Source organism: Carcharhinus amblyrhynchos, chromosome 3 (assembly GCF_965287045.1).
Source record: "Carcharhinus amblyrhynchos chromosome 3, sCarAmb.v2.hapA, whole genome shotgun sequence".
Classification (NCBI taxonomy): Eukaryota; Metazoa; Chordata; class Chondrichthyes; order Carcharhiniformes; family Carcharhinidae; genus Carcharhinus; species Carcharhinus amblyrhynchos.
In genome coordinates this window covers 58589993-58614615 of record NC_137326.1, presented here as the reverse complement: position 1 = coordinate 58614615, position 24623 = coordinate 58589993, and the positions used below count along the sequence as shown (strand labels likewise).

General features: G+C 44.4%; 1 protein-coding gene across 1 annotated transcript in view; it reads right to left on the bottom strand.

The window, feature by feature from the left end:
- The window catches only part of dnah1 (dynein, axonemal, heavy chain 1), a 537372-nt gene that overhangs the window by 411395 nt on the left and 101354 nt on the right, over positions 1 to 24623 (bottom strand). Inside the window, exons 12-14 of the mRNA XM_080184401.1 lie at positions 24134 to 24432; positions 11826 to 11976; positions 10429 to 10622 (exon numbers count right to left, since the gene is read on the bottom strand). Coding sequence (XP_080040527.1) covers positions 10429 to 10622; positions 11826 to 11976; positions 24134 to 24432 — 644 coding nt within the window. The remainder of the gene's footprint in view (positions 1 to 10428; positions 10623 to 11825; positions 11977 to 24133; positions 24433 to 24623) is intronic.

The window sequence follows — 24623 nt, the reverse complement described above, 5'->3', positions numbered from 1 at the left end:
AATTAGGAGGGAGAGTAGACAATTCAGCACTTCAAGCCTGCACTGCCATTCTATATGATCATGGCTGATCTCCATCTCATCCTAACTCTATTTCCCAGCCTGAGAAGTAGCTTCTTCTTATCTCTGTTTTGAACCTCCCCGCCTTACTCTACAACTATGACCTCTTGTTCTAAACTGTTCTAGAAGGGGGATATTTGGTTAACATTTACTTTATCTATCCCATTGAGTATTCTATATACCTCAATCAAATACCCCTTAATTCTTCTGTATTCCAGCGAGTACAAGCCCAAGCTACTCAACCACTCCTCATACAACAGCCCCTTGAAACCTGGAATTGATCGAGTAAACCTCTTCTGAACTGCCTTCAGTGCCACCACATTCTTCCTGAAAGAAGGTGACCAAAATTAAGTGTGGAGTCACCAGTGCCTTATACAATTGTAACAACATTTCTTTACTTTTATTCTCTAGACCCTTTGCAATAAATGCTAAGATTCCATTTGCCTTCCTCATAACATTCTGCACCTGCATATCCACTTTCTGAGACTCATGCACAAAGACATCCAGATCTCTCTGAGTGTACCTTTTGAATCTGTTTCCCATTTGAATAGTAATTTGCCCTTTTATTTTTCCAACCAAAATGGATAACCTTGCATTTATCCACATCAAACTCCATCTGCCAGATGCTGGCTCATTCCCCTAGCCTGTCAATATACATTTGTAAACTTTTTATCTCATCATCACAGCCTGCTTTCCCACCTTTTCAGAATGAGATAGAGAATCTGGTGAACTGGTGCAATGACAATAATCTCTCCCTCAATATAAACAAAATGAAGGAGATTGTCGTCAACTTCAGGAAGCGTAGTGGAGAACATGCCCCTGTCTATATCAATGGGAACGAAGTAGAAATGGTCAAAAGTTTCAAGTTTTTAGGTGTCCAGATCACCAACAACCTGTCCTGGTCCTGCCATGCCGACACTATAATTAAGAAAGCCCACCAACGTTTCTGCTTTCTCAGAAGACTAAAGAAATTTAGCTTGTCCATTACGACTGTCACCAACTTTTATAGATGCACCATAGAAGGCATTCTTTCTGGTTATACCACAGCTTGGTATGGCTCCTGCTCTATCCAAGACTGCAAGAAACTATAAAAGATCGTGAGTGTAGCCTAATCCATTATGCAAACCAGCCTCCCACCAATTGACTCTGTCTACACTTCCCGCTGCCTCGGCAAAGCAGCCAGCATAATTAGGGACCCCACGCACCCCGGACATATTCTCTTCCACCTTCTTCTGTCAGGAAGAAGATACAAAAGCCTGAGGTCATGTACCAACTGACTCAAGAACAGTTTTTTCCCTGCTGCCATCAGATTTTTGAATGGACATACCTCGCATTAAGTTGACCTTTCTCTACACTCTAGCTATGACTGTGACTCTACATTCTGTAGTCTCTCGTTTCCTTCTCTCTCAGCAGTACACACTATACACACTTTCTACAGTGTGCAAGAAAAAATACTTTTCATGTATACTAAATACATGTGGCAATAATAAATCAAATCAAGTCAAATCAAAACATTTTCATGTTATCAGCAAATTTCACTATGTTACACTCTATCCCTGCTTGTAGATCATTGATATAGATTGAAAAAAGTTGTGATCCAAGAACTGGACCCTGCGGGACCCCACTAGTTACAGATCATCAACTGGAGAAGGAGCCATTTTCTCAATCCTCTGCTTTCTATCAGTTAGCCAATCCTTAATGCATGCCACTTTTCTACCTGCAACTTCTTGGGTTCTAATCTTCTGGATCAGTTTTTTGTGCGGCACCTTATCAAATGCCTTTTGGAAGTCCAGATAGATCACATCCACAGGATGCCTGTTATCGACCTTGCTGATTACATCCTTAAAGAACTCTAGCAGGTCTGTCAAATAAGACTTGCCCTTCACAAAACCGTTTTGACACTGGTGAATTGAGCTTTGCTTTTCCAGACGTTCAGTCACCACTTCCTTAATGATTGACTCCAACAATTTTCCCACCATAGAGGCCAAGCTGACTGGTCTATAGTTTCCCACTTTTTGCTTCACTCCTTTCTTGAATAAGAGCATCGCATTAGCTTGTTTCCAGTTCACCGATATCTTTCAGAAATCCAGGGAATTTTGAAACATCGTAACTAATGCATCCACTATCTCTGCTGTCACCTCTTTTAACACCCTAGGTCATCAGATCCCAGGGACTTACCTACTTTTAAATCCTTCAGTTTACTGAGTACCTTCTCCTGGTTATAGTAATTTCACCCAGTTCCAGTATTTTAACAGCAGCTTTTGGAGCAGATTTATTATCTTCTACTGTGAGGATAGAGACAAAGGGCTTGATTTTACCATTAAGTTGTGCCCGTTTTCGGGCACCAAAACTTGGTAAAGCTGGAAGTGAGGTGAGTAGCACAAAATTTTTTGATCATGCTACTCACCAACATTTCACATTTGAGAGGCACTTCTCCCTTTACCACCATGTTCGCCAATCTGGTATCGGCGCAAAACAGATGTGCTCCATAAAAGTCCAATTCAGGTGCTCCATCAGTGAGGCTTAGTGAGGAGGTAAGTGTATAGCGTCTGATGGCTCTCTGCTGCCCACGCGTGTCCTTTTGTTGCGGCCATTTTCTATCTCAGGTCAGTGGCAGCTCTGTGAGTGTGTGGGGTGGGGGACTATTGCTCAGCAGTGTCTCTGATGTCCAACTTGCAGCATGGATCTGGGTTTCAGCACTGGCCTTGGGTCTTGCAGTGCTGCTAGGTCCTAGTGCACTCAGCTCACTTCCAGCTGAAAGATATGTAAAAGCCCTTGCAAATTGCACTGCTGCAGCCTCTCAACTTTGCAAGGAATTGTGATTATGGGGAGCATGTGGCTGGGGAAATTGGGGTGAGCTATGGCTGTTGATGTGCTAGGGGCAAGCAACATTCCTTAACCTCTACATGTGTGCCTCTCCATTTCCCCCTCTCCCCCTTCAGAGTGACAAGATAGCATTTGCGATGCAATCAACTGATCTTGCTGCTCTTTTGGTTGCCGCTGGAGCGGAGCAAGAGGAGCTGGGGGAAGAGTTGTGGGCACAGGAGGCCCGGGCCTTACCACTTGCAGGAGTAGAGGGAGACGATCACCAGAGGCAGGAGTGGCTGTTATTCACCCAGAGAGAGGGGGATGGGGGTTTGCGCAGGAGAAGGAAGGAGCAGAGACCTCGGCAGTTCCATGCATGAGTGTCATTTGAACAGATGTAGGACACCGTGTGTCGCTGATGTCTCCACCTCTGAAAGGAGACAGTGCAACACCTGTGCAACCCATTGCAGGACCTGACACCTAGAGGCAGAGGGGGGCACCTACTCTTGGTGGCTGTCAAATTGATGGCCGCTTTGAACTTTTACGTGACTGGCTCCTTTAAACCCCGAGCGGAGATGTCTGTGGCATCTCCCAATTAGCCTGCACACCTGTGTCAAGCAAGTCACAGAAGCCCTGTATGCCCAGGCTGGGCAGCTATCAAATTTAACCTGGACCACATCCAACAGGAAGCCTGGGCAGCAGGGTTCGCAGCCATTGCAGGGATGCCTAATGTTCAGGGGGCCATCGACTGCACATGTGGCCCTCAAGACCGTCTATAGAATCTGTGGAGATTCAGCAACAGAACGGGGTTCCACTCCCTGAATGTTCAACTCGTGTACGATCTAACATGAACATTATGCATGTCTGTGCAAGACATCCAGATGGTGTGCATGACAGTTTCACTGTTAGGAGTTCAGGTATCCCAGAGGTAGTTGAGGAGGGGCCCAGGCTGCGGGGGTGACTTGTGGGTGATATGGGTTACCCACTTCGGACATGGCTGATGATGTTTGTGCAAAGGCCTGTGTCTGAGGCGGAGATCCGTTAAAATGAGGCCCATGTAGCTACCTGTGCGATTGTTGAGAGGTACATTGATTTGATTTGATTTATTATTGTCACATGTATTAACATACAGTGAAAAGTATTGTTTTTTGCATGCTATACAGACAAAGCATACTGTTCATAGAGAAGGAAATGAGATAGTGCAGAATGTAGTGTTACAGTCACAGGGTGTAGAGAAAGATCAACTTAATGCAAGGTAGATCCATTCAAAGGTTTGACGGCAGCAGAGAAGAAACTGTCCTTGAGTCGGTTGGTACATGACCTCAGGCTTTAGTAACTTTTTCCTGATGGAAAAAGATGGAACAGAGAATGTCCAGGGGCGTGGGGTCCTTAATTATGCTGGCTGCTTTGCCAAAGCAGCAGGAAGTGTAGACAGACTCAATTGGTGGGAGGCTGGTTTGCGTGATGGATTGGGCTACATTCACGATCTTCTGTAGTTTCTTGTGGTCTTGGGCAGAGCAAGAGCCATACCAAGCTGTGATGCAACTAGAAAGAATGGTGCATCTATAAAAGTTGGTGAGAGTTGTAGCTGACATGCCAAATTTCCTTAGACTTTCCTGAGAAAGTAGAGGCATTGGTGGGTTCTCTTAATTATAGTGTTGGCATAGGGGGACCAGGATAGGTTGTTGGTGATCTGGACACCTAAAAACTTCAAGACAAATCTGAGACAAATTAGTCATAGACAGGTGGCGAAAAAACATTTAATTGCAATAAAGGTGTTTAAATAAGGCGTTCTGACATAAAAACTTATGAACAGAAAACGTTAAGGTGCTTAAATATCTTTCTAACTAGTGCAGCCTTTCACATGTGCCACCTCAGTACAACTACAACCTCCTAACCTTACATGGCCTACCGCTACATCTCAGTGACTCCCCAGAATATACATTGGAGGTGGAGGGTGCCAGCTGACTACCATGGCCTGTGATGCGCACGATGGGCGTCCTCTGGAAGCCTTGGACCTTGAGGGCCCTGGCTGGCTTCCAGATGTCTGGGATGTTTCCATGACACCCTCTTCATCCCGCTGTCCCTGAGAAGCCCCAGTGGGAATCAGAAGATGCAGCCACAACCTGGTTAGAAGGCCCAGGAATTGGCTTGAGTCCTTCTTCCTCCCTTGGGGTTCCTATGGGCCCCTGGGTCACTCCATGGACTCCTGCAATGAGCTCCAGAAGTTCTGGCGCCATCTGGCACTGCCAGTGCTGGAGGACCACATACATCCTACCCATAGTGGTCAAGCCCTCTGCGATAGCCACGAGTTGGGGGCCACCTCTCAATGGCAGCAGCAAGTGCCTTCTGACAATGGGCCATGCTCTGCAGGCCCTCAGCCATGACCCTCTGAGACTGGGCCATGTTTTCAAGGGCTGCAGTCAAAGCCCGCTTTGTCTCTATGCTCTCCTACTAGGTCTCATGCAAGCTCTCGAGCCTCTCATCCATGGGCCACAGAATCTTGAGAAGCCTATTCAGTTCCTCAGCTGTGACCTGCTGTGACTCGGCCATTGCTTGGAGCCTGCCACCCATGGTAAGGATCCCCTCAGGCTTTCCACTGCAGAAGCCACCCTTGCGGTGTTGGCCTGGGAAGCATACAAGACAGGCAATAGTTGGTCCGCCTGAAAGCTTTGGGACTCCTCCCAAAAGCCTCGCAGTTGGTTCAGTGCGGCCATCAGCCTCTTCTGCATTCCCTGGCTCTGTTGCTGCATCTCCAGCAGTTGAGGGAGAAGTGATCTCAGAGTTCCAGCATCTAGCCTAGGGCCAGCTGAGTCCTCGTCTCCGGCAGGCACCCCGCATGCCAGAGGTCTCAGATGTTCCCTCCTTCATTCGACGTATATTATCAGATGTGTCATGCTCACCAGAGAATGACCACTAACTAGACCCACTGATGTGTTAGTATCTGAGATGGTGAGTTGTGAGGCGGAAGCTGATGCCAAAACTGTGCCACCCTTGGAGATCCCTTCACCATATCCTCTGAGGACTCATCCAAGCTGTCTTCACCAGGATGAGTGGAAGCTGCAGTAGGGACCTGGAGTCCAGAAGGCCCTGGGGCTTCCGGATCTGTCCCTGCAACACAGGGCACAAGGTTAATGCAATGGAGGGAGAGGTATCCAGGATGCCAAACACGTGATTCACATTTCTCCACTAAACATAGAACAAAGCACCAAAAAATTATACCACAGAGGGAGGTATCACACAGCCATCGGAGTCCAGAGGGGATGGGGGCCTTGTGCAGGAGGATGCAGGGTGGAGGTGATGAGGATCACCCTGCCTGATATCTGTAGGGTGGAGGAGGGATCTCTCTGCCTCACGTCGGTGTGGAGGAAGGGGGGGTCCGCTTCCACTCTGCCTGAGATCTGTGTGGGGGAAGGGGGGTCCACTGCCACTCTGCCTGAGATCATGGGGGGTGATGGAATAAGGGGGTCAGTAATGTTGTGAGGATGGAGCAATGTCTGTGGAAGGCCACGAGGAGGCATTATTTAGTCCGGGAGCGAAATGGTAGGGGACCGTTATTGTATCTTTTTTTTCTGGGCGTGCACAGTTGGAGGTGCCGATCGGAGCTGCAGTTTCAGGCGCATTAAGCCCTGCCTACAAGCCTTGTGCAGTGCGATTCGCAGAGTGTGTATGGGGGTGCCAGAGTACGGGTCAAAAAGTCGGATCTGAAACACCCCCAGATTTAAGTCCGCCCAGCACTTAGAATCAAAATGGTAAAAGAGAGCCCAAAGAATTGGTTTAGTGCCTCTGCCATCTCCATGTTTCTCATGATTACCCAACCACTTCCATCCCCTATAGGGCCAAAATTTACTTTCACTATTCTCTTCCTTTTTATATACTTATCGAAACTTTTGCTGTCAGTGTTTATGTTTTCAGCTGGCTTCCTTTCATTGTCCATTTTAGTACTTTTGATATCGTATTTAGTCACCTTTTGTTGGCGTTTGAAATATCTTTCTCCCAATCCTCCATGGTGCCACTAACTTTTGTAGTATTACATGCCTTATCATTGAATCATAGAATCCCACAGTGCATAAGGAGACCATTCAGCTCATTGATTCTGCACCAACAACAATCCCACTCAGACTCCATCCCTGCAACCCCACACACCGACGCTACTAACCCCTCTGACATTAAGTGGTAATTTAGCATAGCCAATCAACCTAACCAGCACATCTTTGGAGTGTGGGAGGAAACTGGAGCACCCAAAGGAAACCCATGCAGACACGGTGAGAATGTGCAAACTTCACACAGTCATTGACCCGAGACCAGAATTGAAGCAGAGTCCCTGGCGCTGTGAGGCAGCAGTGCCAACCACTGTGCCACCATGCTGCCCAAAGGAAGTGACATCCTTATGTTATCCTTAATTTCCTTATTAAGGATGATTTTTCATCCTTTTGCAATTCCTCTTCCTCTCAGGAATGTGCCTTAGTTAAGATGTCTTTAATATCTCCCTAAACAACTGCCACTCTTCTTCTCCCACCCACCCCTTTAATACTCTTGCCCAATCCTCTTGGGTCAATTCTTTCCTTAGACCTGCATAATTACACTTGCCCAATGCTAAACTCGAGTATGTGATTCTGTTCTCTCAATTCCAATTCTGAACTTGAAATTTTGTCATGCTGTGACCACTTCTTCCAAATGGATCCTTAACTACAAGGATATTAATCAGTCCTTCCTCATTAGATAATACCAAAACTTTAGATAATATCTAAAGTAGCCAGTTCTCTGGTTGGTTCTCAGAAAAAGTCCCTCATACACTTTATGCATCCTTCCTCAAGACTATCTTTGGCAAATTGGTTAATTGAGTCAATATGCATGTTAAAGTCACCCATAATTACATAAAAACTTAAGAACATAAGCAATAGGAGCAGGAGCAGGCCATCTAGCCCTTCGAGCCTGCCCTGCCATTCAATAAGATCATGGCTGATCTGAAGTGGATCAGTTCCAATTTTCTGCTTTCTCCCCATAACCCTTAATTCCCTTGTCTATCAGAAATCTATCTACCCGTGACTTAAATATATTCAACGAGGTAGCTCTACCACTTCAATGGGCAGAGAATTCCAGAGATTCACCACCCTTTGAGTGAAGAAGTTCCTCCTCAACTCTGATCTAAACTACTCTCCCCCCCACCTTATCTTGAGGCTGTGTCCTCTAGTCCTGCTATCCTTTCTAAGCGGGAAGAATCTCTCTACCTCTACCCTACCCATCCCCTTCATTATCTTAAATGTCTCTGTAAGATCCCCCCTCATCCTTCTAAACTCCAACGAGTACAGAACCAGTCTATTTAGTCTCTCTTCATAGGCCAACCTCCTCATCTCCAGTATCAGCCTAGTGAACCTCCTCTGCACTCCCTCCAAGTGCAGCGACCAAAACTGTACACAGTACTCCAGCTGCGGCCTCACCAGTACCCTGTACAGTTGCAGCAAGACCTCCCTACTTTTATATTCTATCCCCCTCGCTATAAAGGCCAACATTCCATTCGCCTTCTTAATCACCTGCTGCATCTGCAAACTGGGTTTTTGCGACTCGTGCACAAGGACCCCCAGGTCCCTCTGCACCGTAGCATGCTGCAGCTTTTCGCCTTTTAAATAAATTACCATTGCGCCCTTTTCACAAGCCCTTCTCATTTCTTAATTTACATTATGCCCTACTTCTAAACTACAGTTCGGGCCTATAAATTACAGCTAGCAATGTGTTTCTTTACTTGCTTCTTATTTCTACCCAGACTGACTCAACATTTTGGGCTCCAGTGCCTTGATATCATCCTTAACCAATAGAGCAACTTCACCTCCTATTCTTTGTCATATGTCCTTCTGGAATACTGAATATCACTGGACATTCAATTCCCAGTCCTGATTCTCTTGCAACCACCTTCTCCTGCGGGGACAGAAGGGGGGATTTGAAGGCCAGATGGCTGGAGAGCATGGGGTGACAGGGATGTCAGGCATTACGTTGGTTGGGTGGGGTCTGCTGTGGTTGCGCCTCAGCAGGCAGAGATTGTGATGGAGGTTGCCAGAGGGATTGGAGGCAGGTTATCAGGAGTTGGGTGCTGGAAGGCATGGGACATCAGGGGGTGAATCAACCACTGATCCTTGCAGTACCCACTATTCACAGCCTGCTAACCTGAGAATGGTCCACTTATATCCACTCTGTTTTCTTGCTAGTGTACTTTCGTATTCTCTTTTTCCTTTCTTTACCAGTTTTATGGTTCTCTTTGCTGCTAAACACTAAAGTGCCTCCAAGTCTCAGTCTTACTGTTTTTTTCTGCCAACTTTATAAGTCTGTTCCTTAAACCTCACCTAATCTTTTAACTTTTCTCATTTTCCACAGTTGGATCACTTTTCCGCTGAGTTTTGTACCTCAAAGGAATGTCTATTTGCCATGAACCATATATTAATTCTTCAAATGCTAACTAGTCCTGTTCTAACATCATAACTTTTCATGTAGCTTCCCAAATTATCATATCCAGCTTGCCCCTCATTCCTTCGCAGTTACCTTTGTTTAGATTTAAGACCCTAGTTTTGGACTGAACCACTTTTTTAAACTAAATGTAAAATTCTATCATATTATGGTCACTCTTCCCTAAAGTCTCCTTTGCAATGAGATTATTAATTAGCCCTTCCTCACTGCACAATACCCAAAACAGTCCACTCTCCAGTTGGTTCCTTGGCACACTGTTCTAGAAAACTATCTCATGTACATTCCTGGAATTCAACCTCCATAGCACGACTGCTAATTAGGTTTACCCGTGCATATATATATATATATTAAAGTTCCCATGATTACATACAACTCTACTTTTTTGACTTACCACATACCCTATATTACCATTAGTATTTGGTGGCCTACAAAGAACTTCCATCAATGTTTCCTGCCCCTTGCTGTTTCTTAGTTCCAAACTGTAGTAGTAGTTGTGGCCATCGCTTCCAGAGGTGTCTTATTGGCCGGCAGCTCTCTGAGGCCAATAACTTGCTTTTGAGGGATGGAATTGTTGCTTCACCTTAATTAATGACCAATCAACCAATTAATGGCTGTGAGTAGCTGTCTAGGGATGAGGCTAGCCTCCAAAATCCCAATGTTTTAGTCACTGGGGTAAGGACTAAAATGACCGACTAAATCTAGCCCCAAGTCTGCTGTAATTTGAGGCACATAGCGTATTATATATTTGAAATAATTGATTTTCCTCTTATGAGCAGTTTACTCATACAACAATTAAATCTTTCCAACGGTCATTGCCAAATTGTAATCAAGAGAAGGAACAATTACTAATTTTTCCCTCTGTGTTGCATTGAGCACATTGTAGCTGACTTAGTGCACTCATTGCTGCTGAAACCAAGCTCAGCCAACTTCACAGAAAATAAGAATCAAATCTGGGACACACTTGGTCTGAATTATTTTGTCCACATTGTGTGGTGCTTTTACCTGCTGAGCTAATGGGAGTAGGAAGCAATGATATCCTTACAATGCAACAGCTAATCCAAAAACTAGATCAAATGTAATATATTCTGATAATATATCATTACTGACTTCACATATTTTTCAATATCCAGCTCGTTGAGATCGATGAATTGCTCGTACTCCTTAGCATAGCTTTTCAGAGGTATTAGTGCTTTCCCAATGGCATTTTTTATTGTATTGCGCAATTCCTGTACAGGTGGCTCATTATGCCACACAGACTCTAGTAATGGTGTTCCACTTAGAAACATTTCCTCCAGGACAAACTGAAAAGTAAAATTTAAAAACATTAGGAAAGAAAGCAGCAATTATGCAGCCAATAATGCAATGAGACATGCCTGAAACACCATTACGCTTCAGTCATGGGAGTGCAGTATTTCCTGAGGCAACCTGCACCCAAATTGTATGGCACATGCCTATATGCATGGCCAACATGTAGTACACTAACAGCCTGCACAAAGGCCTTGCACAAAGGAAATTAAGAGCATATTAACATATTTAAAAAATGCAAATAAATATGCATAGAAGGATGTTATGATGGCACGAAATCAAGTAGGGTCAAAAACAAACTTGTTGGGTTGAGTCGTCTGTTTCGGTGCTGTAAAATTCTATGTAATTCTATTTAAGGCTTATCAAGGCCCCAATACTTATGAGAGTTAATGATCCTGCATGGCCGAGCACTATCTTCCAGACTTTCAGCCCAAATCTTAAACATGTCTGTAGGTCAAACTAAATATTACAATAAAATGAAGAAAAACATTGAGAATTAAGGGATCTAGATTTTCTGTCATACTTTCCCTCCTTGTAGTCCTCTCTTCTTAAAATCAATTCACAAAAATTTTCCCTTTATCACCTCTCCATTCCATCACTGAAAATCTTAATTAATTCATAAACATTGCCAACAAAATCCCAACTCTGATGCTCACACAATTTCCACTGACTCCCAGTGATTTAACAAGTCATTTTACAACCCTCATCATTAGATTTTTCCCCAGGATCTCTCTACCCTCTCTGGGAAATCTTCTTTTTGTTCTCTCAACTGTGGATGTAATGCTTGCATTCTTGCCCACTCTGCTACACTATCAGTAATCAATTTTTGAGCCACTAATTTGCTGTTCAGCTGAATTCTCCTCATAAACAATTTCACCTTAGGACTTTCTTTCAAAATGTTCTTTAAAATCTTTGATTTAAAATTTTTGATGATGCCTTCAGTAAATTTCTTCAGTTCTAACTCTGTGCTCACCTTTCCCCCTCGTTCTGGGACGTTAAAGATGATAAATGAAATTGATTACTGGCAAATAGCCTGGAATATGAAAGGAGAGCCATCCCATCAAGCTTCATGCTTCCAAAGGCTATATAAAATCTGCTCTGTCCTCAAATCTACTACCTCATTAAATTTTCTGAGGTAAAGTTCTGCATAAAATTCCTTGATTCAAATAGTATCAAGCGTAACAATCTGTCAGTTTTACCTTTTCTATATGAGGGACATGCTGTGTGGCCATGATTGCTTTGTCAAACAGAGCTACCATGACAGGTTTAAATCTATCCAGTGCCGTGCTGAAATGTACCCCGCTATTATCCAGATTGAGGTCCAGAATAAAAATGGGCATTTTCCTGGGCCTGAAATACACAAGAACAAATAGAAAGATGAAGCAACCAACAAACCAAATCCTGGTGGCTTTTGGAAGCACTCTATATGCAAAATTCCTGAGGACGGATACTGATCGTGATCAACTAGCCTCCAATTGGCCTTCCTTCCCACTTCTATGACTTAACCTGGGGGCCCTGCCAGCCCCAAATTGTTCAGCTTCAAATGGACAAGCTGGCTTGGAGATGAGATATTGGGCAGTTCATCCATAGTACTAAACTGAAGCCCAGTGAATCTTGATTCTTCCAGTTTGGCCATGCATAAGTTGGGCACCTGAAAAAGAGACTACAAACAATTTCTCCCCATTTGATTCTGTGGAAGAGAACTGTGTCATTAACAACTATTTTACTAACTGAAAGCTAGGAATAAAATATATTGAAACAAGTACAGCAATCAATAACAAATGATTAAGTCTGGAATGTTGTGTTTGAAGAACGAATAGGTCTGTGGCTCATTAAAATATTTCTCTCTTATGCTTTTCATTAGTAATTGTGCAATATGAGGATGATATTATTATCCTCATAACAACTAAGGAAGCTGGATACCTCGCAATAGCCAACAACCTAGAATCATTGGCCAGAATTTTAAGGTGCCGCGGAGGTCCCATTCACCAGCTTGAAAGTTGGGGGCAACCTTGCTTTTGCAAAGGAGAACAAAGGTATTGAATAAGAAGGGGAAAATGGAATATGAGAGTAAACTTGAGGAGTAAACTTACTGTAAAAGCTTCTATAGGTATGTGAAGAAAAATCTTGGTGAAGACCCTCAGGTCCCTTACAGGCAGAAATAGAGGAATTTATAATGGAGAACAAAGAAATGGCAGACCAATTATATACTTTGGTTCTGTCTTCTCAAAGGAGAGCACAAATAACATGCCAGAAATGTTGGAGAAAACAGGGTTTAGTGAGAGGGAGGAAATTAGGAAATCAGGATTAGTAGGGAAATAGTGTTGGGGAAATTATTGGGATTGAAGGCCAATAAATCCCCAGAGCCTAGTAATTTACATTCCAGAGTACTTAAGGAAGTGGCCCTAGAAATAGTGGTCATCTTCCAAGATGCTGTAGACTCAGGAACAGTTCCTGTGGATTGGAAGGTATCTAATGTAACTCCACTATTGAAAACGGAGGTAAAGAGAAAACAAAGAACTATAGACCAGTCAGCCCGATGTCAGTTGTGGGGAAATTGCTAGAGTCCATTATAAAAGATTTAATAGCAGAGCACTTGGAAAACAGTGGCAAGGTAAATAGAGTCAGCATGGTTTTATCATGCTTGACAAATCTACTAGAATACTTCAAGAATGTAACTTGAGAGTTGATGAGGGGAGCAATGTATGTGGTTTATTGGGACTTTCAGAAGGCTTTCAGCCAGATCCCACATAAAAGATTAGTGTGTAAAATTAAAATGATGGCGTAGTGGGGGGAGTTTTCCCATCCTGTCCGCCAAGGCAATTGTACAGTCGGTGGGGGGGACGGGCCATGTAAAGATCCATTGACCTTGGGCAGGATTTTCTGGTTTTGGGGTGAGTATGGGTGGAAAATCTTGCTCCATACGCTTTAAAGAAGGAGTTAGTTACAGCTTTTGGGCAAAAGGGTATGGAGGGAAATGAAAACAGGTTACTGAGTTGAATGATCAGCCAATGGTGGAGGAGGCTCAAAGGGCCAAATGGCCTATTCCTGTTCCTATTTTCTGTATTTCCATGAATTTCTCCCACACTTACTGCCTATCACTGGTGTGTGTTGGAAGGCTTTACAAGTTGATTCTCAGCTTGTTTGGCCACATTACGAATGCACCTTCCTTGGCCATCATGTCCTGGAGTGGGTCTTGAACATGAAGCTACTGACTCAGAGACAGGGGTGCTACCCACTAAGCCAAAATACCTCCTCGCTCTTTGATTAATTCATATTTGGTTGATCCCAGGTATGGAGAGATTTTCTTGTGAGGAGAGGTTGATTAGATTGGGCTTATACTCATTTGAGTTTAGAAGAATGAGAGGTGACATTATTGAAATATAAAGGATTCTCAGGGGACTTGACATGGTGGATGTCGAGAGGTTGTTTCCTCTTGAGGGAGTATCTAGGATAAGAAGGTATAATGTCAAAGTAAGAGATCACTTATTTTAGAAATGAGGAGGAACTTATCCTCTCAGAGAGTAGTGAATCTGTGAAATTCTTTAACATAGTGCGCTGTAGAGGCTGGGTTGTTAAGTATATTCAAGGCTGAGATAGGCAGATTTTTAATCAGTAAGGGAATCAAGGAGATAAGGTGCAAAAGTGGAGTTGAAAATTATATCAGATCAGTCATGATCTTACAGATTGGCAGAGCAGACTTGATGGACTGAATGGCCTATTTCTGATCCTATGTGTTATGATCTTATGATTTTCCAAATGAAAGTTATTTTGTCCCAGATAATGATTTTTAATAATCCACTGAAACTAATATGTGGCACATTGTCCTGTAATTTCCTTGCTTACCTTATCTCCTTTCTTGAATTGCAATTTAACATTGGCAACCATCCAATCATCTGGCATTACACTATTTAATGAAAATTGAAAGATTGTGACCAATGCCTCTGCTATATCTTTCTTTGCTTCTTTCAGAAGCCTAGGGAACATTCCATCCAGACCAAGCTCCTTACCAATTTTCAATAATTTCTTTTAATACACCATTTTCAATTACTTTTGTCCTATCTATAATTTCCCTCTGCTCATTTAGTATAACTTTCACACTTAGAATAGTAGCAGAGTGCTAATGTTACTAAGTTAGTAATCCAGAAGCCTGGACTTATGCTTCAGAGACATGGGCTACAAGTCTCTCAAAAGTGCTGAATTGGTGGCAGAACTGTTCTAAATTCTGACTGTTTTCTCAGTTCAGCTTCTCACCTGAATCTCTGCACTCTGTGCACTGCAGAAATCCCAGTCATGTATATCATTAAACGTTCAGGGGGGTAGGGCCTATTTGTGCCAAAGAGCCTGAAATCAGCAGGATGAGGGTGAACTCGCACATGCGCACATCGCTGGGAGATCACTGAAAAGAGCTCCCAGCATCCACTTCACTGCCATCCAAACCCCACAGGCATCGCTGGCCTCATCATTGCTCACACAACCCCCCCACACACATCGCTGATCCCCACAACCCCCCACACACACATTGTTGGCCTCATTGCAGGCCTCCACAACCCTCCCACACAGACATCACTGGCCTCATCGCTGGGCCTCACAACGCCCCCCACAGAAACATTGCTGGCCTCATCACTGGTCCCCACAACCCCCCCCACTACACACAAATCCCAAGAGGCCAACAGCGAACACAATGAGACAGCCAATGAACTGAAACAGCCAACAGAGAGATCTGCAGTGCAGCAACCGAACATGTATGCCCAAGCCGTCAGGAGGTGCGTCAACACCAGATTCATCAACCGCACTCACAAGACAGCTCCGAACACCACCCAAGCACAATGCAATGCCATCCGCGCTCTCAAGACCAACTACAACATTGTCATCAAACTAGCAGACAAAGGAGGGGCCATCGTCATACTGAACAGGACGGATTACTGCAAAGAAGTGTACAACAACTGAACAACGAGGAACATTACAGGCAGTTACCTGCAGATCCAACTAAAGAACACACCTGTCAACTCAACACTCTGATCAAGACCTTTGATTTGGACCTTCAGGGCACCCTCTATTCTCTCATCCACGTACTTCCCGCATTGGAGAATCATAGAACCCAACAGTGCAGAAAGCGGCCCATCAGCCCATCGAGTCTGCATCGACCACAATCCCACCCAGGCCCTACCCCCATATTCTTACAAATTGTTATTCACTAATCCCTCTAAGGATCTTAGGACACTAAGGGGCAATTTTAGCATGGCCAATCAACCTAACCCACACATCTTCGGACTGTGGGAGGAAACTGGAGTACACAGAGGAAACCCACGCAGACACGAGGAGAATGTGCAAACTCCACACAGACAATGTGGAGATCTCAACTGCCTCCTAAAGATACACAAGGCAAACACACCCGGCCGTCGCATTGTATCAGGCAATGGGACCCTATGCAAGAACCCCTCCAGCTATGTCAAGGGCATCCTGAAACCCATTGTACAAAGAACCCCCAGCTTTTGTCACGACACTACAGACTTCCTACAGAAACTCAGCACACATGGAGCAGTTGAACCAGGGGCACTCCTCATCACAATGGATGTCTCGGCGCTCTACACCAGCATCCCCCACGACGATGGCATTGTTGCAACAGCCTCAGTACTCAACGCCAACAACTGCCAGTTTCCAGGTGCAATTTTACAACTCATTCGCTTTATCCTCGACCACAATGTCTGCACCTTCAACAACCAGTTCTTCATCCAGACACACGGAACAGCCGTGGGGACCATTCGCACCTAAATATGCCAACATATTCATGCACAGGCTCGAACAAGACTTCTTCACCACACAGGACCTTCAACTGATGCTATACACTAGATATATCGATGACATTTTCTTCCTTTGGACTCATGGTGAATAGTCACTGAAACAACTATATGATGACATCAACAAGTTCCATCCCACCATCAGACTCACCATGGACTATTTTCCGGAATCAGTTGCATTCTTGGACACACACATCTCCATTAAGGACAGTCACATCAGCACCTCGCTGTACCGTAACCTAAAAATAACCTCACGATGCTCCACTTCTCCACGTTAAAGAAGTCATCCCCTATGGACAAGCCCTCCGTATACACAGGATCTGCTCAGATGAGGAGGATGGCAACAGACACTTCCAGACGCTGAAAGATGCCCTCATAAGAACAGGATATGGCATTTGACTCATCAATCAACAGTTCCAACATGCCACAGTGCCACAGCGAAAAAGCGCACCGACCTCCTCAGAAGACAAACACGGGACATGGTGGACAGAGTACCCTTTGTCATCCAGTACTTGCCCGAAGCACAGAAGCTACGACATCTTCTCCGGAGTCTTCAACATGTCATTGATGAAGACGAACATCTTGCCAGGGCCATCCCCACATCCCCACTTCTTGCCTTCAAACAACCGCACAACCTCAAACTGACCATTGTTCACAGCAAACAACCCAGCCTTCAGGAGAACTGTGACCACGACACCACAAAATCCTGCCACAGCAACCTCTGCAAGACATGCCGGATCATCGGCACGGATGCCATCATCTCACATGAGAACGCCATCCACCAGGTACACGGTACATACTCTTGCAACTTGGCCAACATTGTCTACCTGATAGGCTGCAGGAAAGGATGTCCCGAGGCATGATACATTGGGGAGACTATGCAGACGCTACGTCAACAGATGAATGAACACCCCTCGACAATCACCAGGAAAGACTGTTCTCTTCCTGTTGGGGAACATTTCAGCGATCACGGGCATTCAGCCTCTGATCCTCGGGTAAACGTTCTCCAAGGAGGCCTTCACGACATACAACAGCATAGAGTCACTGAGTAGAAACTGATAGCCATGAGGACGGCCTCAACCAGGATCTTAGGTTCATGTCACACTATCTGTAACCCCCACGACTTGTCTGAACTTGCAACATCTCACTTACTGTCCTGTCTGGAGACAATACACATCTCTTTAACCTATGCTTAATGTTATCTCCACTCATATTGTCCGCATCTTTAAGGCTTGAATGGCAGATTAGCTGGAAAGACTCGCATTCTAATCACTATTCTGTAAACTGTGTGTGCCTTTATATGCCCTGTTTGTGATCAGAACTCTCCACTGACCTGACGAAGGAACAGCGTTTCGAAAGCTAGGGGCGTTTACTATCAAATAAACCTGTTGGACTTCAACCTGGTGTTGTGAGACTCCTTACTATCTATACAAGAAAGCCAGATATGATCTAAGGAGATCAATCAAAGATACCAAAAGACAGTACCAGACCAAGCTAGAGTCCCAGACTAGCCACACAGACCCTGCTGACTATGGCAAGGTCTGCAAGACGTAACAGGCTACAGGATGAAGGCATGTAAAATTGCCAGCTCCAACGTACCTCTCCCTGATGAGCTCAATGCATTCTATGCCCATTTTGAGCAAGAGGTTTGAGAGCCTGTTTTGAGTGACAGCATGCCCGCCACCCTAAAAGCCCTGGATGAACTTGTATCTGGGGTCACTATTGCAGAAGGCAAAGCAGCTTTCTTGAAGGTCAACCCACAGAAAGCGACTGGCCCAGATGGGGTACCCAGACGAGTACTCAGATTCTGCGTTGGTCAGCTGGCAGGGGTATTTGCAGACATCTTCAATGTCTCTTTACAACAATCTGAGGTCCCTTTCTGCTTTAAGAAGATGACCATCATCCCGGTACCTAAGAAAAACCTAGCAGCATGCCTCAAGGACTATCACCCAGTGATTCTGAAATCTATCATTATGAAGTGCTTTGAAAGGCTAGTCATGGCACGAATCAATTCTGGTCTCCCAGGCTACCAGAAAGCACTGCAGTTTACCTACTGCCGCAACAGTTACACAGGACACACCATCTCACTGGCCCTGCACTCAACCCTGGTACACCTAGATAACAAATACACCAATGTCAGACTTCTATTTATTGACTACAGCTCAGCCTTCAACACCATTATGCCCATGAAACTCATTTCCAAACTCCATGGTCTGAGGCTCAGCTCCTCCCTCTGCGACTGGATTCTGAACTTCCTAACTCAGAGACTACAATCAATAAGGGTAGGCAACAACACCTCTTCCACGAGCATCCTCAACACCAGTGCCCCACAAAGCTGTATTCTCAGCCCCCTTCTATACTCCTTCTACACCTATGACTGTGTGGCCAAATTCCCTTCCAATTCACTTTTCAAGTTTGCTGATGACACCACCATAGTGGGACAGACCTCAAACAATGACAAGAGTATAGGAATGAGATTGAGAATCTGGTGAACTGGTGTGACGTCAATAATCTCTCCCTCAATGTCAACAAAATGAAAGAGATTGTCATCAACTTCATGAAGCGAAGAGGAGAACATGCCCCTGACTACATCAATGGGGACAAACTAGAAAGGATCGAGAACTTCAAGTTTTTAGGTGGCCAGAGCACCAACAACCTGTCCTGGTCCCCTTATGCCGACACCATAGTTAAGAAAGCCCACCAATGACTACTTTTTCAGAAGACTAAGGAAATTTGCCATGTAAGCTACAACTCTCACCAACGTTTACAGATGCACCATTGAAAGCATTCTTTCTGATTGTAGCACAACTTGGTGTGGCTCCTGCTCTGCCGAGGATCACAGAAACAACAGAAGATCACAAATGTAGCCCAATCCATTGCGCAAACTAGCCTCCCATTCATTGACTCTGTCTACACTTCCCGCTATCTCGACAAAGCAGCCAGCATAATTAAAGACCCCATGCATCCCAGACATTCTGCCTTCCACCTTCTTCCTTCAGGAAAAAGATGTAAAAGTCTGAGGTCATGTACCAACTGACTCAAGAGCAGCTTCTTCCCTGCCCCTGTCAGACTTTTGAATGGAACTACCTTGCATGGTAGATGGTAGCTATGACTCTAACACTACATTCTGCACTCTCTCGTTCCATTCTCTATGAATACTTTTCACTGTATGCTAATACATATGACAATAATAAATCAAATCAAAGCAAAGCTTGAGGCACTCATTCCCCAGCTCAATTCCCATGGCAATGTCTTGACCAATCAGATTGACTTGTCTGATTTAATTTTAGATAAAATCTTTGTTGTTAACTGTTCTCAATTCCTAAGACAGTGCCTCTACCAGAGTCTACTTGCCAACAAATCAGCCTTATCTGTTGGTGCAAGTTTGTATGCTCTATCCTGTGACACTCTTGTTATCTCATTACTCAAATTGCTACCTTGCTCTGTAATCTTGTTGCTTCCATTTAATTTACCACATCTCCCCTCACATGATCCTTTCCCCATGCTATTTCACAACTAACTTCTACCGTTCACAATTCCTGTACAAACCTTGGGAAGTAACAGAGTAGCATCCAGTTGAAAAAGACTGCACAGAGGACCAATGCTAAAATGTCAAGACAATAATGGCTGAATGAGCATGATGCAGGCAACAACAAGGCAACTTGCATTCATATGGCATCTTTATTTTCAAGTAGTGAAATATGCCAATGCACTTCAAGTGAAAGAGCAGAAACAGGATGACTGCATGACTAGAGGGATGATGTAGGAGGATGGGTTTCAGGTTCTTGAGGCATTGGGACAGGGAAGTGGGATCTGAAAAACTGGATCAGTTACACCCCAACAGGCCTGGGACCAATATCCTTGGAGGGATGTTTACTGGTGCTGTTAGGGAGGCTTTAAAATAGTATAGCAGGAGAATGGGCCAAAGAGGTCATTTAGATTAGTAGGTAAGATATTAGATGAGCAGAAGCTCATTTATAGGGATAAAGTTTTAAAGTTTTTAAAATTTAGTTTTTTAAAGTTTAAAATGTTTATTAGTGTCACAAGTAGGCTTACATTAACGTTGCAATGAAGTTGCTATGAAAATCAGAATCACAGAATACTACAATGCAGAAGAGGCCCTTCGGTCCATCGATTCCACTTGCCAGCACTCGGTCCATAGCCTTGAATGTTATGGTGTGCCAAGTCCTCATCCAGGTACTTTTTAAAGGATATGAGGCATGTTGCCTCCACCTACCTCCCAGACAGTGCATTCCGGACCTTCAACACCCTCTGAGTAAATAGATTTTCCTCAAATCCCCCCTAAGCCTCTAATCCCTCACTTTTAGCTTGTGGCCCCTTGTAAGTGACCCACCTCACCCCTCACTTTTAACCTGTCTGCTCTTGTAACTGACCCTTCAACTAAGGGGAACAGCTGCTCCCTATCCACCCTGTCCATGCCCCTCATAATCTTGAACACCTCAATTAGGTCACCCCTCAGTCGTCTCTGCTCCAACGAAAACGACCCAAACCTATCCAACCTCTCTTCATAACTTAAATGTTCCATCCCAAGCAGCATCCTGGTAAATCTCTTCTTCACCGCACCCACACCTCCCCCCCACCCCGCCCCCCAACACTGTGTTCACATCCTTTCTATGATGTGGTGACTGGAACTGCATATAGTACTTCAGTTGTGGCCTCACCAAAGTTCTATACAACTCCATCACAACCTCTCTGCTTTTGTAATCTATGCCCTGTTTGATAAAGATGAGTGTGCCGTATGCCTTTCTCACCACCCTATTAACCTGTCTTTCCAACTTCGGAGATCTATGGACAAACATGCCAAGGTCCTTCAATTACTACCACTTCAATTACTCAGGGGCATAGGTTTATGATGCGAGGAGCAAGGTTTAAAAGAGATGCATGAGGCAGATTTTTTACACAGGGAGTGGTGGGTGCCTGGAACTTTTTGCTGGGGAGGTAGTGGAAGCGGATATGGTAGTGACTTTTAAGGGGTGTCTTGACAAGTACATAAATGAGGTGGGAATAGAGATGTATGGTCCCCGGAAGGGTAGGGGTTTTAGTTAAGTCGGGCAGCATGGTCCGTGCAGGCTTGGAGGGCCGAAGGGTCTGTTCCTGTGCTGTAATTTTCTTTGTTCTTTGTTCTTTTGTCCCTTTGTTCTTCAGAACTTCCCAGTATCAGATCTTTCATAGTATACTTCCTTGTCAAATTACTCCTTCCAAAGAGCATCATCTCACACTTTTCAGGGTTAAATTCTGCCACTTATTCGTCCATTTGACCATCTCGTCAATAACTTCCTGTAACCCAAGACACTCAACCTCATTGTTAATCACCCAGCCAATCTTTGTGTCATCAGTAAACGTACTGACTGTACCTCCCAAATAGTCATCTATATCACTTAAATAAATGACAAACAATAGAGGGCCCAGCATGGATCCCTGTGATGCACCACCGGTCACTGGCTTCCAGTCACTAAGGCAGCCACCTGTCACCACCCTCTGCCTCCTACCGCTAAGCCAATTATGAATCCAACTTGTCAGATCACCCTGTATTACATGTGCATTAGTCTTCTTAATAGGTCTCCCAAGTGGAAGTTCATCAAATGCTTTGCTGAAATCCATGTAAACTACATCAACTGCACTACCCTCAGCCACACATTTTGTTTAATGCTCAAAAAATTCAATCAAATCCCCTAGTTGCCAGACTCCAGCGCCTATTCAGGTTCAGTGAGGGAGAATTTAGCATGTACAAGGCGCCTAACCAGCACGTCTTTCGGACTGTGGGAGGAAACCGGAGCACCCAGGGGAAACCCACGCAGATACAGGGAGAACGTGCGAACTACATACAGACAGTGACCCAAGCCTGAAAGAGAACCAGGGTCCCTGGCAGTAATGCTAACCACTGTGTCACCATGCTGTTCCTGACTCCCAGCAAAAATACTTCCTAATGAGGAGTCAAAGGGGAGGAAAACCTATCAAGGGTAAACAAGGAAGTTAAAATTAAACGGAAAATGGAAACATAATGCGGGTGATTCTCCCAGGCCGCTGCATTGTTGGAAGACTCAAGCGGAGGTCGTTTAGTGGGCTTCCTGTGGGCGCCATAGCCTCTGAGTCCGCACCCCCCCCCCCCACACCCCTCCTCCCCCAGATTTGGGGCTCTCTCCTGAGAGTGAAGATTCACAGGTTGGTGACCCCACTTTCTCCCACTCCGTTCTGTTATGGGGCATCTTGTCCAGTGGGGACAGAGTGGGAGGGGGGGAAAAAGAGTTGCAAGCCTGATGCCTGAAAGGGCACAGGGTGTTGGGAATAGGGCAATCAGGTGATATACGTTGGCATCATGCCTCAGCAGGCAGGAGGGTGCCAAAAGGATTAGAGGTCCAAGTGCTGGAAGGCTACAGGGTGTCAGGGTTGGGCCAATACTGCAGGCCAACAGACAGGATTAATGGCAGGATGGGATGGACACTTACTTTTGCTGCCTGAACAAGGTTGTTTAGTTTCTTCTGGGACTGGTGGCTAGCCCTCCATGCCAGTGCAAGGGTACTGATTGCTGCTGCTACCGCTATGAACCCCGGCTCACCCCCATCCGGAAGAAGAAAATGTCCCTCCTCTGCTCAATTGGATCCAGCAGTCAGCCCAGCACTCCCCCCATGAACCTTGGAGCAGGGGCTGTGCCATCTTCCTGCTGTGACTGCCTGCGTGTCCATGATTAGTGCTTATATGCAGCTCTCCGTCATTAATGACGTACAACTGCAGCCACTTTGTGTGAGTCAGGCGCTCAGAGTGTCCATTCCAGCAAGAATTGCATCGAGGCTGTTTTATTACACAAAGTGCCATAAGATTGCGACTTGTGGCTCACCAAATAAACCAACGCCATTCATTCCCGTTTTCTCACTTGTTCAGCACTTGGAATCTTTGTGGCACCCATATGATCTGATAGAGGAATCTGAGATGTGTGTGGCTAGCCTGATGCCTGTTCTTCGCTGAAGGAACTAGAATAACAACAATGTATTTTTCATCTTTAGAATGTACAATGTTTCAAGGAACATTGCGGGGGTGATATCAGAGAAAATTCAAACTGAAATATATAAGAAAACATTAGGACAAGTGAACAAAACATTAATCAGAGAAGAAGATTCCAAAGGGCATCTTTGAAGCAGGAGTATTAGAATGGGAATTCCAGAATTCAAGGTCAAGACAGCTCAAGGCCCAGCCACCAATGGTACAACAGAGAAAAATTGGGGATGCTCAAAAGACCATAATTGGCATAATTGGTGACAAAAACAGAAAATGCTGGAAAATCTCAGCAGGTCTGACAGCATCTGTGGAGAGAGAATAAAGCTAACATTTCAACCCTGGATGACCCTTTGTCAGAGCTGAGTTTGTGCGATTCAGGTTCAACAACTCATCTAAATCTGTTCCTCTTCTTAAAATGAAGAAACATTACAAGATGTAGAGAAACAATGCAACAAATTAAACAAATTAGAAGAAAAATAAATGCAAGACGAAATAAAGCAAAGATATTGGTATTTAGAACATTGGTTCAAAATATCAAAATTATTTAATTACTTCTGAACTTTAAAAAGTGTATTTAGTACTGCATGTAAAAAAATCAATAAAATACAGAAAATGAAGTATTTGATAGGAAATATGTTCTGAAGGCAGACCAGTAGGTGGAAATATGTTCAAGTGCATCTTGGGTGCCTTACTTGAAATTGCTGTTAAGAAGATCTTCTCCCCATATCAAATCATCAGAGCAGTTGAGGGCACTATGGCAGCCATCAAGGATCATTTGAGTATAGTTGACAAGAGAGTCTTGCACAAGGTAGCGAAGAGAATCCTGAAGGTTATACTTGATCATTTCCATCAGCATGTGCAGTTTAGATTTGCGATAAACCTCCCAGTTAGATTCCCGTAAGTTAAACCAACCTTTACGAACATCCCACAGGCTGGTACGTAAAACTTTCTTCAATGTATTGATCCAGCTATCACTAAGAAATAGTTGTATCTGAAACCCAATAAGGACAGTGGAGTTATTGAAACTTAATAGATATTTTTAGATGTAGAACATCAAAATAGCTATTTGCTATATTCATCTTTACAGAACTTAAGAAAATTTGGCATGAGAAAGGCCATTCAGCTCATATACCTTATCTATTGCTTACGCATATTTTTGTCTTATACGAATCCTAATTTCCT